Consider the following 17,612-nt stretch of genomic DNA (forward strand, 5'->3'; position numbering starts at 1 on the left):
GGTAAAGATTGAAATGATTTACTGCTGTCAAGAGTAATGGAGGAAAGAAGAACATCAGGACCAAAAAAACGGAGGAAAGTTTGAGTTGAAGTAAGAGATAACTATAACTGTAGCTTGGTGAGGACGTCTTTTTGTTTGATTGATGACAACATATCCTCAACCACCACCCACCCACCCACACTGACTTCTTTCTTGGCTCTTACCACAGGCAGGGGGGTAATTAGGCCCCTCCTGGACCCTGTGCAGAGGGGCAAACAGGATGATAATCTCAGTTAAGGATGGGGAGAGCCCCGAATAGGAGAGTATGTTATGATCGGAATGTCTGTCGCCCCACCACAGTGACCCTGCTTTAGGCTCCATGTCTGTCTGTGTGTTGTTGGGTAGCGTAACACCCATGTGTAGAACACAGCCTCAGACAAACAACATGTTTTACATGCTGGTCTTGTGTCAAGTAGGTCAAGACAAGGTCAATACATCTTCATCGTTGACCACAATGATATCTGTAAAGTCTTGAATAATCCCTCATTAGTACAGAGTAGAATAAAATAAATTATCATTATTCATCATTGTCCAAAGAACCTAAGTGTAATCTTTTTAGTAAGTGCAATCAATCACAAAGGGGGGAATTCTACTGGTAGTGGTGATTCCTATTATGGTATACAAGACAGACCTGTCAGTGCAGCAGGTGTGCAATAGTGCAGTATCACCAAAAACACAGATTAATACATACTATCTGGACACAGATTAAGTCTATTCCTGGACTGGAAACTAGTGTTCAAGTTGGCTCTTTTTCTTAATTTGAATGGCCAATTGTATGCTTTCTTGAGATCCCTTCCCCTGATGGGCCAAATTACTTTGATCTCTGTGACTATGTGTTGAAGCTGAGATGTCATATGACTAGGATGGACGTCTGATTGGTTCCCTTGCAAAAAGCTCTTTATTTAAATACTGTGGTTGGAAGTCAAGGTATGAAATGGAATGATTAGAGACATATTTTTCTTCTCTCTTTCTCCTGGTGTGTTGTCTCATCTGAGCCTGTGAGTTCTGTAGGAGTACCATGTGGTCATCTCTCTTTCTCTCTCTCTATCTACCATTTATCATTGAGGGTAGAATGTATTGTTGTTCATTCTACAAAGTATTTGCCTTGTAATAATAGTATAAGTTTACAGTATTATTAAAGCCTCATTTGACTCATCTTATTTTACCATCATGGTAATTAAATTACTTGGAGTCAGAATAATAATATTAAGTTATGCTTTGCTATTAACAATATATAGCCACATTTTCTTGACAAACCTTTGCATTGTAACTGCCAAGCTATTAGGCTGACAGGCAGTGTTATATTCTGGTGCTGCCAGTAGAGGCTGGTCATGTTCCAGCAGTGACAGGTGCAGATCATAGATCAATTTCATAATGTTTTGTATCCTTATCACATATCTCTTTAATGATACAGATCATTTCTCAGGTTGTACTTTCCCTGCTTTATGAATGTACAATAGGATTACTGGCCATCGCAGAAACATGCCCTTACTCCTTACAATGGAGATCAATGCTGGTTTAGGCATATCCTGTGGGAATTGGCAAGTCTTGCAAGACAGCAGTTGAGTTTGTCTCAGTTTATGGAATTTAATCTGTTGCCAAGGGAATTTTGAAGTGTTTGATAGAATCATGAGTAAACTAAGATATATAGCATTACTAGGATATATACTGAAGTATCCCAGGAGTTTGGAGGTTTACATGTAAATATCTCATATGATGTATCAACAATAGAGATAAGTAGTGATTGGTACCAGCAACAGCACCTGAAAAAAATACACTACTTAAGCCTCTGATGATGTTCTCAGACATACTCTTTATGGGCCTTCATCGTAACTGAAAATGGAGAGGACTGTCATAAACATGGAAACCTTTTAGATAAAGGAATTATATTTCATGTCCATGGACTGTTAATCAGTTTGTAAATTCCAAACGCTCAGCACCCTGTCCATGTAATAGGTTTGTGGTTTGTTTGGATTGTGAATTCTTCTGCTATATTCTATGCGTAAGAATTGTAATCAACCCACCCAGTAGAGCTATACCATCCAATAAAATACTGAAAATCGCTGTGATCTCTCCTGTCAGCAGCCATTTATCATAAGCGGCCTCTGGGATGATTTAGGGTTTTACACCAAGTCAGAGCATGGATGTGGGTGTTCAATGCTAGAGGGTGTGCGCAGAGGTAGGCACTTGCCAAGTGTACTAGGCTGAGAGAGAGAGAGAGAGAGAGAGAGAGAGAGAGAGAGAGAGAGAGAGAGAGAGAGAGAGAGAGAGAGAGAGAGAGAGAGAGAGAGAGAGAGAGAATTTGCTTACTTTTTAAGTATGGAATGTATTTGACAGACAAATGGCTGCAGGCAATACAAGTCACTGCATTTCATTTATCTCATGTGACACTGAGTTCATTTTAGTTTAGAGCATGGAGTTAGAATTGTCTCTAAACTCCATTATTTAAAGCAACACAAGCTGAGCGAGTTAGAATCATGTGAGAACATTACCACCTGGTGGTTACAACTACAACTTCTATTGTAACATTGTACAATGTAGCTATCATAAATGACTAAAGTAAAATCAATGTTAACAATTAAGTGTAACCAACTTACTGTCTTTGTTGTAACTCATGTAAATTGAAACATATTACATCAATCTTTCCCGCAAATCTTTTTCCAGTGCTATCTCACCAATCGGGGTGAATAGTGGCATTATTTCAACCAATCACAGTCCAGGTTCTATGCAGACGAGAGTTCAGAGTTCACTTACTCGGCGACGGCGTGCAAACGTTGTTATCTCCTCCCTTCAGTAGCTTTGTCTTCACAATGGTAAATGTATATTTGTTAATGTTATTTTTTGTAGAAGTTGCTCGCTGGTGAAGACTTTTGTTTGTTAGATATGCAAATCCTAGCTCTCCTAAATTTGATTTAAGAATCCTAAATTGCGCACATTATGTCTCATCTGTGTTGTATATTGCTTGCAACCAACTAGCTAGATGCTAGTTTAGTAGCTTGCTAACTTTTTTGCAGCCAATGTGTACAGTGTTCAATGGCCATTACAATTAAGTATTTTGATTCTTGAAGAATGTAACTTATTAAATGCATAATGAGGTTCCCCATAATCAACCCCAAATAACGCTGTTTTACTCCATTGTTTGTCAAACAAAATAGCTTTGTAAACAAATATTGTGTCGTTTTAAAATATGTTGATATCATGGACTGTCAGTCCTTACTTGCATTATGTATACGATAGCTCCATCTGTGAATTTGAAATGAATTACACTCAAGCCTATCTAGCATCATCCCTTAACAGCAAATCAAGTGATGGGGTCACCGTTTGACTAAAAAGATATCGGATTGTAGCTTTAACATCATGTGCTAATGTTGTGATTGCAGAGTTTGCCGTTAAATCCCAAACCCTTCCTCAATGGGCTGACTGGCAAGCCGGTGATGATCAAGCTGAAGTGGGGCATGGAATATAAAGGCTACCTAGTGTCGGTGGATAGCTACATGAACATGCAGGTTTGTGGACCAGACCGATAAAGTATTTGAGAACAGTGCAAATCAAAGTATTACTGAGTAAATCGAGTGCTATATGCCTCATCATGCACACAGTTACCACAACATGTGCCTTCCGCTTATAAAACTGTTTGCATTACAATGAGTGATGTCTCTTTTTGCAGCTGGCCAACACTGAAGAGTATGTGGATGGAGCATTGGCTGGCCATTTAGGAGAAGTGCTAGTTAGGTAAGTTAAAGTTTTACATTTGGATAATGGCAATGTTTACAGTACCTTGGAAAACAGTCCTTGTAACCTCAAGTATCATTTCATTTTGTGTTCCATTCAAATTTGAGATTGACTCGTGCTGTTAGATCATTCGAAATGCAGGTCCTTGACTGTGAAGTGTTGTAAACATTTACGTTGTCGTGGAACTTGTATTTTTTGTTAGCTCCAAAGTACTAAAGTAATTCAGAGAAATATCCTCTTTTGGCTGGGACTTCTGAATTGAACAACTTATGAATTACTGGTATAACTGGTATTCTGACCAGCCCATGCAGAGCTAACTGTATACTGTCTGCCCCCCCCTCCCCACACACACACACACAGATGCAACAATGTATTGTATATCAGAGGAGTGGAGGAAGAAGAGGAGGATGGTGAAATGAAAGAGTGACTGGATGCACTGTTATGCTATTGGAAGCATTACTTTTTTACTGTATGTGTATGATTGCAGATTGTGTTCTTGGTAATAGTAATCTTTGTTTTTGTGAGCAACTTCTTGTTCTGAAAATTTCTGGACAACCAGTTGTCTTCTTTGTACAATTATCCAAACTGTTGTGCACCTCAGCACAAGTGTAATAAATTTGTGCATATTGCACTTTTCATTTGTACCTTCTATCTTTCCTTTCTTTGAAGAATGTGCATCATTTCTGTTAATTATTTATTTTTTAGAAAGATTTTAAAATAACGTGTAACATGAGACAAGAATATTTCAAAATAATGTATTCAAAGTATACATTTAATTTCCCAATTAACTGTAATGTAACATGCAATAGCTTATTTATAATTCATGAATGTGTGTGCAAAGGTTCAGGTGAAGAAGTACAAGGCGTCCTCCTGCTCTCTAGTGGTCAATACGTGTATCTTGTCCTTCTTTTTTATTTCTGAGGGCTCAGATCGCGGCATTAGCTTTCGGCCAGTCTAGAGACATGAACGAAATGGTATTTATGGTGTGAACAGGTTTTGGGTATTATCAATTCATTTGGTTCTAGAGAAGTACTCTGCAACAACACATAGTAAAGAGATAGATAACCTCTACACAATAGGACTGTCAAAAGAACACCAACCCTTTTCTTGCTATCAGATGTGGCCCTTTGCAGAGCCAGTTTGAGTCTCTCCTCCTGGTGATGTTTTTTCATCAGCATCTTCTCCTCACGCATCCTGGAATAAAGGAAAATGGGGAATCCACCCAAATCATAAGAGACAAGAAGACCCAGAACCAACAAACACCAACCCAAAAGGAGAAACCATTTAGTCCAGAGAAATCTTAATGATTTCTTGTAAAAAAAAAAAAAAAACACTTTGCAATAGGGCTCTTAAACATTTTGGTGTGACTTGTAGTGATGTCAAAGTCTAGTGAGTACAGTATGTAATAGTATGTAAAAAAGGACACACCTCAGCCTCTTCTCCTTCTCCCTCATGGTTCTCACAGCATCTATCTTCTCTGGTGGCAGTGTCTCCAGGCGGTCCATGACCTCTTCCATCTTGTTTTCTATATTGGCCAGCATGTGAAGAGTTTTGATGTTGGAGTCCACCTCCCCAACACACACCCTGTACACCTCTTTCACCTTCTTGTGCAGGATGTTGAGCATAGCATCCTGCACGGAGGAGGTGATATTGAATCAGTCAATGAATCAAAGCCAAACCACAAGCACAGAAAACATAAGAAGCGCTATGTAACTTTGTTGTTCTAAATCTCATTGTCCCATCATTAAAGGAATTTTCATCCATTACTACTCATTATAACTATTAAAGTACAGACCTGTTTATCAGCTCTGTATTCGCCATAGGAGAAGATCCTGGACTTGAGCTCCAGCTCAGAGGTCTTCTCCTCCTCCCTCTGAATGGTTAACTGCAGGATGTCAATCTGCTGTCGCAGGATTTGGGTGTCATTGTTCCTTTTAAAAGTACACACCGTTCGCAGTCACATTAGCTATCTGGTGTGATACCATAATCACAGGCATGTTTTGTTTGAATGGTGGAATAATGTAGGCCTACTGTAGAACATGAATTGTGCCCTTACATTTTGTCTTGTGTTAGCTGGACAGTTTTGCGGATCTCATCCATAGCCTCCTCAGTTTCCTGGAAGTTCTGGATGTAGGAAAGGTTCTGCTCCTCCAGAACTGTCAGGACGTTAAGCATGTCCCTAGCGTCTGAGAAACACAGCTCAGGCTCCTCCTAGGAGGAGAAGCAACAAACAACGTCAACACCAATGTTGTAAAAGAACGAAAAAGGTTATTTCACTAATAAAAAAGGAAACTAAACCAAACCTCATCACTGTCTGAGACCTCTGTCTCTGGCACCTCTGGGATTGATTCTCGTCTCTCCTGTGTGTTTGCTTTCACACTGAAGAGTTATAATGAAATTCACAAAACTGAGCACTACATTAAATCAAAATTTTCAGAATAAATACAACCAAGCTCCCATTTTATGGCAAAATTTACAAGTAAAAAAAATCATATGATGCTCTGACCTTTTACTCAGTCTTCTTGCCTGTGTAATTTTAGTAACTCTTGAATCACGTCTGCCATAGGGTGGAAACGTTTTCTTATCCTCTGATGGTGAGGATGAGGTGAAAAAATAAGGTGGAATGTTATTGAAACAATGTGCTGCAACTGTATTCACATTGGTTAGGTTCACGCGAATGTAGTAATAGGTTTGGGTTCATGTGGTTATTATTATTCGCTTCATACTTATGATGATAAAAAAAAAAAAAAAAAAATTATAAAGTAAGTTGAATTGACAAAAAAACGTACATGTATTCAGCTAATAGCCTACCTTTCGCTGATGAAGGAAGACAGAACAGCTTTTTATCTTTAATTTGTCTCTGGCTCTGCTTGGCTGCCCTTCTCTCCTCCTTCTTGCGCTTTTTCTCCTCGCGCCATTCTGCAGGTGCGACGGCATTCAGAAACGTCCTGTACGTCTGATACTCCTTCAGGATTTCCTGATACTTTGAGATGTCACTGAGAGAGTACAAAAATATAAGAAAGTGTCATTTTGCGAGCTGAATCATCACAAAATCCTCAACAGCGGGAGTTTCATGACTGTCAAGCTCAATGTGTACCAACAAAGAGAGCTACAATTACTGTAAAGTTAACAACGATGGGGTTGATAAAACACTGGTTGTAGTTCATTCTGCTAGTTCCTATTTTAGTAGACACACATTTGTGTGTCTACTAGTGGCACATTTTCCCACTTGCTGCAGTGTCCTTTCGATAGCTCAGTTGGTGGAGCGGAGGACTGTAGAGGCTAAATGCTGGAATCTTTCAAATCCGACTCGTAAGAGACTTTTATGGGTTTTTTTGTTTTTTTTTATGGGGGGGGGTGGTTCAGTACCTTTTCATGGCCATCATTTGTGCTGTTACTTTTTTGATTTCCGCTGTCTTCTCCATTTTCATCATTGTTTCTTTCTCTGCCCTGGAAAGATAACATCAATACTCAATAGGATTAGACTGCATATTAAATCATTTCTTTGTGACACTGCTTTTTCACCATGATCTAGGCAGACACTATACATGTAATGGATCTTTCATGAGCCAACTGACTGAATGTCATGTTTTATTCCCAACAACTACTTGGGGCTCAATTTGGTTAACAAGGAAAAGCCTCATCTATTAGACTTGAGCATAGGCTATTGGATACTGGTCAATTACAGACACTCTGAGAAGGAAACAACTTCAGCACACTGGCTTTCCGGCTACTTCACATTTATGTGGAAAGATACCAACATTTCAGTTCAACAAACCTTCATCAGGGTGTTTATAGGGTGTTTAAACACTGTGATGAAGACTGAAACGTTGGTATCTTTCTACATAAACATTTATTTTTTTCCTTCCCTAAGTTTTTTGTTTCCTGGAACCTGGAATAAGCTACGGTGCAAACTTTCCTCAAACAATTACAGACACTCTAAAAGTTCATATGTATTATAATCAGATTCTCCTGAGAACAAGTTGCAGTGATACTAACGACTTAACGGCTTCCACAGAATTCTGGTCGTTCTCCTTGATAAATTTTTCAAAGGCAACAGAATCGTCCTCCAAATGCTTTTCAGCAAGGCTTATCCTATGGTGTTCAACGACTGCTTCCTTCTCCAGCTGTTTGATAGTGTCCCGTTTAACTGACAGAGAATACTACAAAGAGAGAGACAACATACTGGTCATACATACCCACTCATCTATTGACACATATAACATAGGTCATTTTATGTTTTAATTTGACATTTTCACCTGCAACATAAACATTTCTCTCTGTTTAGCTAGATAGTCCCTAATGTTCTCCCTCTCTTGACTGCAACCTGCAGAATAACAAGGGAGAATTGGGTCAGATCAGATTGCCCTGTCCCATGACAGTGTTAAAGCAGTAATGCTATGTAAACATGACAGCTGTCATGCCTTTAGTGACTGTGGCCCATGTGGTTTTGTCCCTCCTGCATTTCTCTGTTTCAGGGATGGTGTCTTCTACAGTGCTCCTCATGGGGGCAGAGCGACACCTGAGACGGGACAGGAAGGTGCTCTTCATCTGGGTTGGGAGACTGCTGAAGAACCTCTTCTCCTGAGAGACAACATAATGAACAAGGTAGCTCAAAATATCTATCTTTATAAATCACTTGTTAAAATGAATTACATGGACAGTCGATGCAGACTATAGGCCAACATATTCATGGTTATTTTATTAGATTTATTAGATTTTTTTATATTTATGGTTCATATATCCATTTATAACTAGACATGGATGTTCTGTTATTTATGTACACAAGATCACTTCATAAGTTAGCCTCAGAAAGTAATACATACTTGTTGTTTAATGATGAAATCAACTTCTCTCTTTTTGAAAATGTCCATTTCCATAGGAAGCACATATGGGTTAGGGTTAGCAGCTTCTCTGTCTGCATCTGAAAAAGGTGTGTTTCTGAGTGTTACTGTATTATTTAACTGTTCAACACATTTTTCCTATGAAAAAAGCACTGTGTATAGTCAGGTAATCCTTTGAAAAAAATAAGATGTAGGGGATGTACATAATCAACAACACAAATATGAGATGTAAAATAGAGATATAAAAAAAATCATTATTCTGTCTTGAACTTTAAAAACAAAACAAAAAAACATGCCCAATATGAATGTAAAAATAAGAATATCCAGATTCCCTATAGTCTAGTAGCCTAATTTGCATATACATTGTACCTGTTCTATTTCTTGATCTCAGCCAGACCGCATCAAGGGATGGCTTTGATTTTTCATCAAGACTTTCTGAAATAAAATGCCATATTTATTATAATAAACCTCTTGTAGTAATAGACTAGTCAAAATGACACAGACTTGTCTCAAAGCTTAAATACCTGTCAGGCCACCCCTCCTCCTTGAGAGGTATTCAGAGTGAGGAGTTGCTTTTGGTGCACTTATCTTAACTGAAAGAATGGAAATAATTTAGTGAAACATATGCTACCACTCAGATTATGTTAAATAGGTAAGTTTATATCAAGCTAGATAGTAGTTCTATGTAAACTTCCTCTGATGTTGATTAATTGCAATTTCATAAATACAGTATATTTAGGCCAAAATGGTATGGTTGACAAACCAATGCTTGTCAGATAGTTGAGTTGGACTCAACTACAGATGGACATCTCTTATGAGATTTATAGGCCTAGTTGTCTTGCATGCTCTTTATACAATAAAGGTATAGGGTAAATATTTGATGATGTGAAATACTGATCATGTTTATGCATTCCCCATACCTTTATATTACCTTCTGTGTAACCAACTAATAAATATTGTAGTTACATTTGTATCAAATTCTATTGAAATAAAGACAAGTTGTTTCAATGTTGTTCCTGTACCTTTCTTTATGACAGGCATTTTCAGAGGGGAGTGCATGTCAATTTCCATTTTCTGTTCAAAGGAGATGGTGATTTGACATATGAGTAGGTTGTTAGACTAGTAGTTTAGAGAACAATGCAAAATAATGTCAAACTACATTAGACTTAATAGATAGGACACATTATTAATACATTCTAAATGGCATTTTTAGGAAGACTATTGCTACTTAAATTCACCAGACATGAATAGCCAGCAATTAGGTTATCGGAAGTCAAGGCCATACTTGCCTGAAATGTTTTTCTGCAGGTTTCCGGTAAAATATCTTATGGGCTACCTAATTTTGGACTAATCTTCGAGAGATGTATGACGATTCTAATCTGAGGCTAAAATTCAAATGCGTGACGCACATTCGAATATAAACAATTCACGCAAAACTGCGGACTGTAGCTATGTCGATAAAAAAAAATGTGTTTTATTAGACCTACTACCAAGCGCGTAGTTATAAAGGAAATGTGTTAATGGTTCGGGCTATTTTGACTTTTGATAGGTTCGACACAACGGTCTAGCATATATCCTAATTATTCTCTGGGATGGAAAGGTACAGACTATTGTGTGCAGGATGCTAGGGGGACATTGTTAGGAGGAGAGAATAGAACGAGGACTTGGCGCGCAAGTGAATTATTTAATTTTGCCAAAACAAATCTGAGATTGATGGGCCTAGTGTTTATTACGTAGGTTAAGTAGTATTTCAGTCACATCCTTTGTCATTAGAAAGACCTCATCCAGAGATTTATATTTATATATAAAACTCATGTTGGCCCAGAATGTCACTTACATTACATTGCGCGCCAAGCCCTGAGAAGGAGCAGAACGTTGTGTAATGAAGAACCTATATCCCCAACTGAAGTTTCAAATCAGGTTTTGGGCAGTTCTCAGAAAATACATATTTACACAGCACCTGTGTTTGTCAGTTTGCCCTTCTGTGTCTCTTTTGAAGTAGCCTATGTCTGTTTGCTATAGCTCCAATCCCCAAATTCATGCTTGTGTATAATTATTAACTGGATATTATTCCAATTCTTGGAAATTATGTGGAAAATGTCAGTGGAAAAATATAATTCGTATTTGAATATGAATATACAGAATACTGTACGCACATACTATGAGGTGACATTTCTTATATATATATATATATATATATATATATATATATATATATATATATAATAATAATAAAAAATAGAACAGAATAAGATAAAATATCTAGATATAGGAGATGGTGGTATAAAAAGCAGAATGGAACATTCATTTATTGCATAGATTATTCATTTATTCTATATGCAAGATCAAGTGCATGATCAATTTCCAAAATGTATATGAAATAACTGAGGTAGCAATAAGGCATTACATCCATTTTATATGTTTATGGGACTTACAGGAGTTGAAATAAATATTAGTTTGCATATTGATTACCATTTATTATTGATGAAGAATTTCACATTGATTTTCTGAGTGGCTGAATACATCAAGTTTGATAAAGTAAATCAAGTTCTAGTCTACTGAATGTGGAAGGGAGTGAGATAACATATCTGCATCTCTAGCCTCAATCAGTGGAGGAGTTAAAACGTCTTGTTCAAAAGTATGACAGAGTGTTGATAAATTACACTTTTGCAGTAATTTGGATTGTAGTGGAAGTAAGATATTTTTTTTTTTTAAGTACAGAGATGATGTCTTCACTCAAGGCGGACGCGTTTCCGTGGTGATGCTGGGGGGTCCAGTGAGAAGGCAGTGGGAGAGATGGGACGGGATTCTGGAATGTACTCCAAATTATACTTCTCAATGTAAGGCGCAGCCACATTCCACACCTGGATGGGTAGACAATAACCCCCGCCCCCCAAAAAAACCCACATGCACAGGTTAGCAAATATGGAAGCTGCTTCGTACTGTACCACATATTAACTTACTGCAGGTCCAATAACTGTCTTCACACTTTAGTGAACATTTACAGTTTGTTAATGTTTGATGATATACATTATGTGTTTGGGCCTCAATTTAATAGATGTAGGCTCAGAATAACCTCTATCTTAGTCCCCACACTTGCCTTCTGGTCCAGAAGAAGACGATGGATCGCCTCAATGTCCGGGGACATGAACCTATCCTTAATCCAGGGTCTGAGAGGCACAGGGCAAGAGAAAGAGGGGGCAGAGGACCAGGAACATTGGATAAATATTAACCAGCCTGTTCAATATTTCAGGGGACCTAAATGTGTGTACCTTGGTCACATCTGTTTGACTTACTTGACCAAGCTGCGCACAAGGTCATAGACCTTCTCCAATGGTGTGGTGGTACGCAGGGGGCGTAGAAACTCGATACCCTGGCAAGCAGCTAACAGCTCAATTGCAAGAACTGAGGGGAGAGAAAGTGGAACTTGAGCTGACGGCTGCTTTTCTGTGTTTGCCTGTGCTTCACTGCTGTGGTCAGCATCCCCATGGGGTTACATATTACCCACTGTCAGTTTGTTTTGTTTGTGGTTTAAAAAGGGACATTATCAGAGTCCAGTTCACGGAAGAGACTCACCCTCATGCCCATATATAATAGCCTAATTAAAAAATTTAAAAAGCTCTAAAAGTGGTTGACACTGGTTTCAAAATAAATAATCTCTTGCAAAAAAAAAGCTCATACATGATCTGGTTTTAAATGAATCAACAATAAATATTTCAGACATGACAAAACTATGTCTGAGCGGTTTAAACAGAAACAAGTAATCAAAAGCAACCTAATGAGTTACTGTATGATCATCTATCAAGTCCAAATCAACGGCTAAAGCTTCTCCCACCTTGCTCCACATGTTCCACCACCCTCAGGGCCTTCCTGGCTGCCCAGCCTCCCATGGACACGTGGTCCTCTGTGGCAGCGCTGGTGGACAAGGAGTCCACGGAAGAGGGGTGGCACAGCACCTTATTCTCTGAAACTACAGAACAGGAAGTTTCACTGTGACATAAAGTAGCATGCTACAGTACCTTCAATGGAGACACTCAGGTCAGATACACGAAAGATGTGTATGATAATGTGTATTCACAGACTAACCCAGGGAAGCAGCGGTGCAGTGGGCGATCATGAAGCCTGAGTTGAGACCCCCCTCATTGACCAGGAAGGCAGGCAGCTCACTGAGAGAGGGGTTACACAGACGCTCAATCCTCCTCTCACTGATAGAGGCCAGCTCATGTACTGCTATAGCCAAGAAGTCCAGAGCCTATAGAGAGGGGGTGATAGAGGAGGTGGGTTAAAAAGAAGAACATATAGGGAGCATGTCTGCAGCACACACTATGCAATAATGTACATACTTAAAATATCCTCTAATTTAGGTCTCATATGAAAAGTTACACAGGTTGTCCAAAGGTTGTGGATATCTACTGCACCTTTGCTGGGTATTCTCCATGGAAATTCCCTCCGGAAATTGTCTCTCCCCTATCTGCAAATACCATCTGATGCAGCCATTAAGAATCAAATTGCCACACGGGGTAGGAGGGGCACGTTTGGCTAGAGATACATTTCTCAGCTGAAACACTTACATGAGGTATAGCTACACCACAAAACTATAATGTTAAGGGAAGACACATTATTTTGTATAGGTTTTACTTTTAACTATGCTAACCTACAGTATCACACTTGCTATGGTATTTTTGACTCATGGACAGAGAAGGATACAGGGTTGTCGGTGGCACTGTTGATCTCTGTGTTGATTATGGTCTTGGCGAAGGCTATCGTGTCGTTGACAACACCATGGACCTAGTATTGAGAGAAAAGACAAGACTGAGAATGGCTGACTCTGCTCTGGTAAGATATAAGCCATATCTGTCTTGCATGCTAAGTTACCTGAGGACAGCAGCGCATGGTATAGGCATCCTGGACTCTGTCACAGAAACGATGGCTCTCTGGCAATACAGATAAGCAACAGCTGATACACCATAGATTGAGGGAACAGGCTTTAAAGTGACTCAAAGTCATTATAGTATTATATGCAGTTATATTCCCCCCTAATAGATCTGCTTAGTCACCTGCTATCTCCGAAGAGTGGTGGTCTGAGTCCAGTAAAGAACGGAAGCGCATGGCCACCTCTATCTGTCCCGGATGGGGACGCAGTGCATGGATATCTAGAGGGGAGGAGGATGAAGGAGGGTGAGAGGGAGTAATCACCAAGCATGAGAGAAGGAGTGGTGGTGTGGGTTAAAATCAGTTTTAGTCATGGTTTGTCAGATCATCAGTTGCAGATAGCGGCCACCTATCCTCACCACTGTCGAAGGCCTTGGTGGTCCCCTTCAGCACCTCCAGGGTGAGAGCAGCAATGATGTCAGCCTGCCTGGCGATGGCCTCAGCTCTCTCCACAGCCTCCGCCCCCAGAGATGTGATCATCTGGGTTCCATTGATCAGGGCTAGACCCTATGGGCAAAAGGAGGGAAAGAGAAAGGGGGGAGCAAGAGGAACATTATAGCTCAATTCAAAACATCATGGACAAGATGTAAAACATTATGGAATATCAGCAGCTATATGCACACTGATTGGGATGTTTGCTGTTTGATGATTGTGTGGTTTGTGGAGTCAATGATACATTCTTCTACTCAATATTTATATCCTTAGATTAGAGTGTAAATACAGCATGGGAGTGAATTAGAGTTTAAGCCTTACCTCCTTAGGCTTCAGTGTTATAGGCTTCAGTCCATGGGCCTCCAGGACCTGGACAGAGATGAAAGGAGAGAAAAACAAACGTAAAAGGTCAAGGGGGGGTCATAGAAAAACAAACATGTGTTCCCATGTTTTCCCATTGGACCTCTCGCTCTGGCACTGTTTTGACCGCAAGGTAAACACTGGCATATTGCATTATGTCTCCACCATGCCCATTGAGAAGTTACAGTGACAGCATAACTCTTACATATTTGGCGTCCGCCCAGCCACTCTTAGGGGACCACATCTTTCCCTCTCCCATCAATCCCAGAGCCAGGTGAGAGAGGGGGGCGAGGTCTCCACTGGCACCAACTGTCCCCTTCTCAGGGACGTAGGACAGGCAAGACGCTACAGGGACATCCAAAGATGTCAGTGACTCCCCTCATTTACACCCCCCTCCCCCCCCCCCCCCCCCCAATAGATTTGGCAGGACCCGAAGTTCCAGCTGAGGTCAGGTTTTACCATTGAAAGCCTGGATCATGGCATGGAGGGTTTCCAGGGAGACCCCACTGTGACCTTTGGCCAGGACGTTGATCCTCAGAGCCAGTAGCATCCGGGTTCTCTCTGGACTCAGAGGATTGCCCACACCTAAACCGCAGGGCATGGGACAAAGTAGCATAAACAGGAAACACAGGATATCATTAGCTTCATATTTGCCAAGTACAGTGAATGTAAATGAATGGCAAAAGACTATGTTGCTGGTAAATGTTGATATGCATTTATTCAGAAGAGTTATTTGGGTATTTATCCATCTGTGAGAGTGATAATGTGTTGAGCACTCATTGTGCCTATTTTTATGCCAGGTTGATGTATGTGTCCTGTATTGATGTGTCCTCTTTGTATCTCCCCACATGATCAAAGCATAGTGGGCGAGGTCCCCACTTGTATGCAGCATTGATGCTTGGTCTCTGTATCTGCTCTGTACATCTACACTGTATCAAATACAGTTTCCTGCCTCTGCTTGGTTTGGGGAAAATGTATGTTCTTATTGAAGAATCCTGCTGTACCATCTGAATGCTATGCAAATGCCTCATGTGTTAATTGTTGTTGATGGAGCTGTACATTTCCACTGTTCTCTGTGTGACTCTGCTTATCAAGAAACTGCTGTCTTTGCAGGCCCTAGGCTTGCTGTTTAAATCAACCTAGTTATTTTTCAACTTCCAAGAAGACCTTGTTCTTTTTCACTTGTCTGTGACGATTGTCTAATGATGTATGCCAAATAAGATAAAGATACCTTTTCTATACTCTCACGCCTGGGAATAACTTTAGTGTGTGTGTGACCAGTGGCATACATGTACTCTTGCTGCAGCAATAAAGCCTACGTAATGCCTCTCGAATCAACTTGTCATCTGTGCCTCACTCTTTTGAAGAAAGCCCTACATTATCAACAAAGCTTGCATTAGTGGAAATGAAGTTTGGAGAGTTAGAGCTGTAGTATGTGGGTGTCTGTGGAGAAAATATTTAGACACTCACCAGCTGAGTGTGATCGGACCAGATTCTCCTGCAGCTCTCTATGGGAAAGACAACACATGACAACAGAATAAACAATAGCCCAATCTCATGTTTCAAGAGAGAGAGATAAAACTGTAAGAGTAGATACAGTAGAGTACAATCCATACTTGAGCTTGTGGACAGGAATGACTGTGCGGGCAAATTTCCCAAACCCTGTAGTGATTCCATAGACAACTGAAGAAAAGGAGAGAGAGAGAGTTGCATTAAAGGTAAATTCTAATGACAGTGGACACATTGTTGCATTCATTCAAGATAGCTTCAATCTGGTTTGAACTACCTGATCTATTGAATACATTCCAAATAAAATAAAATATCTTACAGATGTGCTCTCATGAAACTAACCCTAACCCTAACCCTAACTACTCAAACATAACAAAGTGTAATATTACAGGTAAATATTAACTGCCCCTACTAACTTCATTCTCTCACCTTTGTTTTCTTTGACAATGGTGTCAAGAAGCTCTCTGGATTTCACAACTTTGGTTTCTGCCTCTGGGGTCAGCTGAAAATGTGATGGGATTTAGTAACTCAAAAATTAATCTGCAACCACCATGATTACCTCATTGTTGATCATTACCTTTATCTTGTACATCCCCCTTCCTAAATTGACCAGGTCCGTCGAAGTCAGGCTGTTGCCATCTAAGAAAAGGTTCTACAGAAAGCATGTTTGACATACAGTGTCACTTATTGCTCAGGTATGAAAAATAACATTTATGGCAGTGTCGTAAAGCAATAATACTCACATTTCCCGGTTCTCTGTACGCAGTAGTTCTGTTGATACTGGTTAAGGATATATGGACCAGAATACAGAGAATAGGTCGGGTAGGTAGTAGGGACATATTGTAATGCATGCACGATGACTAAACCACCTTTTACTCATGATAAACAAAGCTTTCTACTTTGGTGCGTGAGAGGAAGCCACTGGTAATTCACACTAAACAATTTATTCACCCACATATGTCACCCTTACTACAGTATGACATGACTATGAGTAGGATAGCATTAGGGAGGGGTACGCCTACTTGTAGTAAATCACTGCTTACTGTTTCCATAACGCTCTATGAAATTGTTAGGATACAGGTGTGAAACTCCAGGTTGGAATGGGATGAAGTCTGGAGACATGGTATCCCCTTCAATGGCTAGAAATAGATGACAATTAATACAAAATAGACAATAACCCGGAGGAAACACCTCTTGATAGACAATATGACTCAGTCTAAAGCCTAGACTCATATCTCATGTCATTTTGGTTTAGTTGTTGGTGCATAAAAGCGTTATTATGGCCTATTGTTAAAGACATACTGTATTAGAACATGACAAAAGATGGCACAAATGAGATTAATGAACTTTAAATAAGATCTTAAATCCAGGTTTAGGTTAATTACCAAGTTCGACAAAGTCATTGTCCTCCAGAACATCCTCGATGGTGTCCTCCGCGTCCAACAGTCCCTGACCCTGGCACCTTCTCGCGACAAATCGGATGTCTTTCACCGCTTTGATGCCCCCATTGTCGGGCTTGTTCTTGGTGTAGCGTTTGAGAGCCTCGTATCCGAGCCATTGGATGGTGTAGGTGGGATCTCGACAGGGCACTGTCAGCCACTCGTCCCGAATGTGGACCGTGTAACGAGGCATGGCGCGTCAGTAGTAGAATTCTGTACTGCACTGACCATCGAGCGTCGCTATCCAAGGTACCAAGTTCAGCACCCAAAAGTAAGCGACCAATCACACACATGTACGGAAACCACGCCTCATTGACTGGCTACC

The 17,612-nt window shown here is 40.0% G+C and overlaps 3 protein-coding genes across 3 annotated transcripts; 1 reads left to right on the forward strand and 2 right to left on the reverse strand.

Moving 5' to 3' along the window:
• Positions 1-2,794: 2,794 nt before the first annotated feature.
• Positions 2,795-4,420, forward strand: LOC310801833 (small nuclear ribonucleoprotein F-like). Its single transcript, XM_083665997.1, has 4 exons — positions 2,795-2,852; positions 3,420-3,545; positions 3,707-3,771; positions 4,132-4,420. The coding sequence occupies exons 1-4, from the start codon at positions 2,850-2,852 to the stop codon at positions 4,196-4,198; spliced, it is 261 nt and encodes an 86-aa protein (XP_083522123.1). The 5' UTR covers positions 2,795-2,849; the 3' UTR covers positions 4,199-4,420.
• A 194-nt stretch (positions 4,421-4,614) lies between these two features.
• LOC310802208 (cilia- and flagella-associated protein 100-like) lies at positions 4,615-8,651 on the reverse strand (the record flags this gene model as incomplete). The annotated part of the gene is made up of 12 exons (XM_083666501.1): positions 4,615-4,725; positions 4,872-4,965; positions 5,200-5,402; positions 5,567-5,702; positions 5,828-5,979; positions 6,075-6,142; positions 6,583-6,767; positions 7,141-7,221; positions 7,771-7,934; positions 8,031-8,098; positions 8,196-8,355; positions 8,598-8,651. 12 exons carry the CDS (start codon positions 8,649-8,651, stop codon positions 4,615-4,617), a joined length of 1,476 nt encoding a protein of 491 aa, XP_083522627.1.
• Positions 8,652-11,010: 2,359 nt separating this feature from the next.
• On the reverse strand, positions 11,011-17,480 carry hal (histidine ammonia-lyase; the record flags this gene model as incomplete). Its single annotated transcript, XM_083666111.1, has 20 exons — positions 11,011-11,479; positions 11,716-11,785; positions 11,912-12,020; positions 12,451-12,585; positions 12,702-12,867; positions 13,034-13,099; positions 13,323-13,403; positions 13,491-13,549; positions 13,673-13,768; positions 13,907-14,054; positions 14,301-14,348; positions 14,545-14,684; positions 14,799-14,924; positions 15,810-15,847; positions 15,956-16,022; positions 16,278-16,350; positions 16,426-16,500; positions 16,592-16,619; positions 16,927-16,987; positions 17,234-17,480. 20 exons carry the CDS (start codon positions 17,478-17,480, stop codon positions 11,348-11,350), a joined length of 1,965 nt encoding a protein of 654 aa, XP_083522237.1. The 3' UTR covers positions 11,011-11,347.
• Positions 17,481-17,612: the final 132 nt, after the last annotated feature.

This window comes from Argentina silus (genome assembly GCF_951799395.1).
Source record: "Argentina silus genome assembly, chromosome: 3".
NCBI classification, from domain to species: domain Eukaryota; kingdom Metazoa; phylum Chordata; class Actinopteri; order Argentiniformes; family Argentinidae; genus Argentina; species Argentina silus.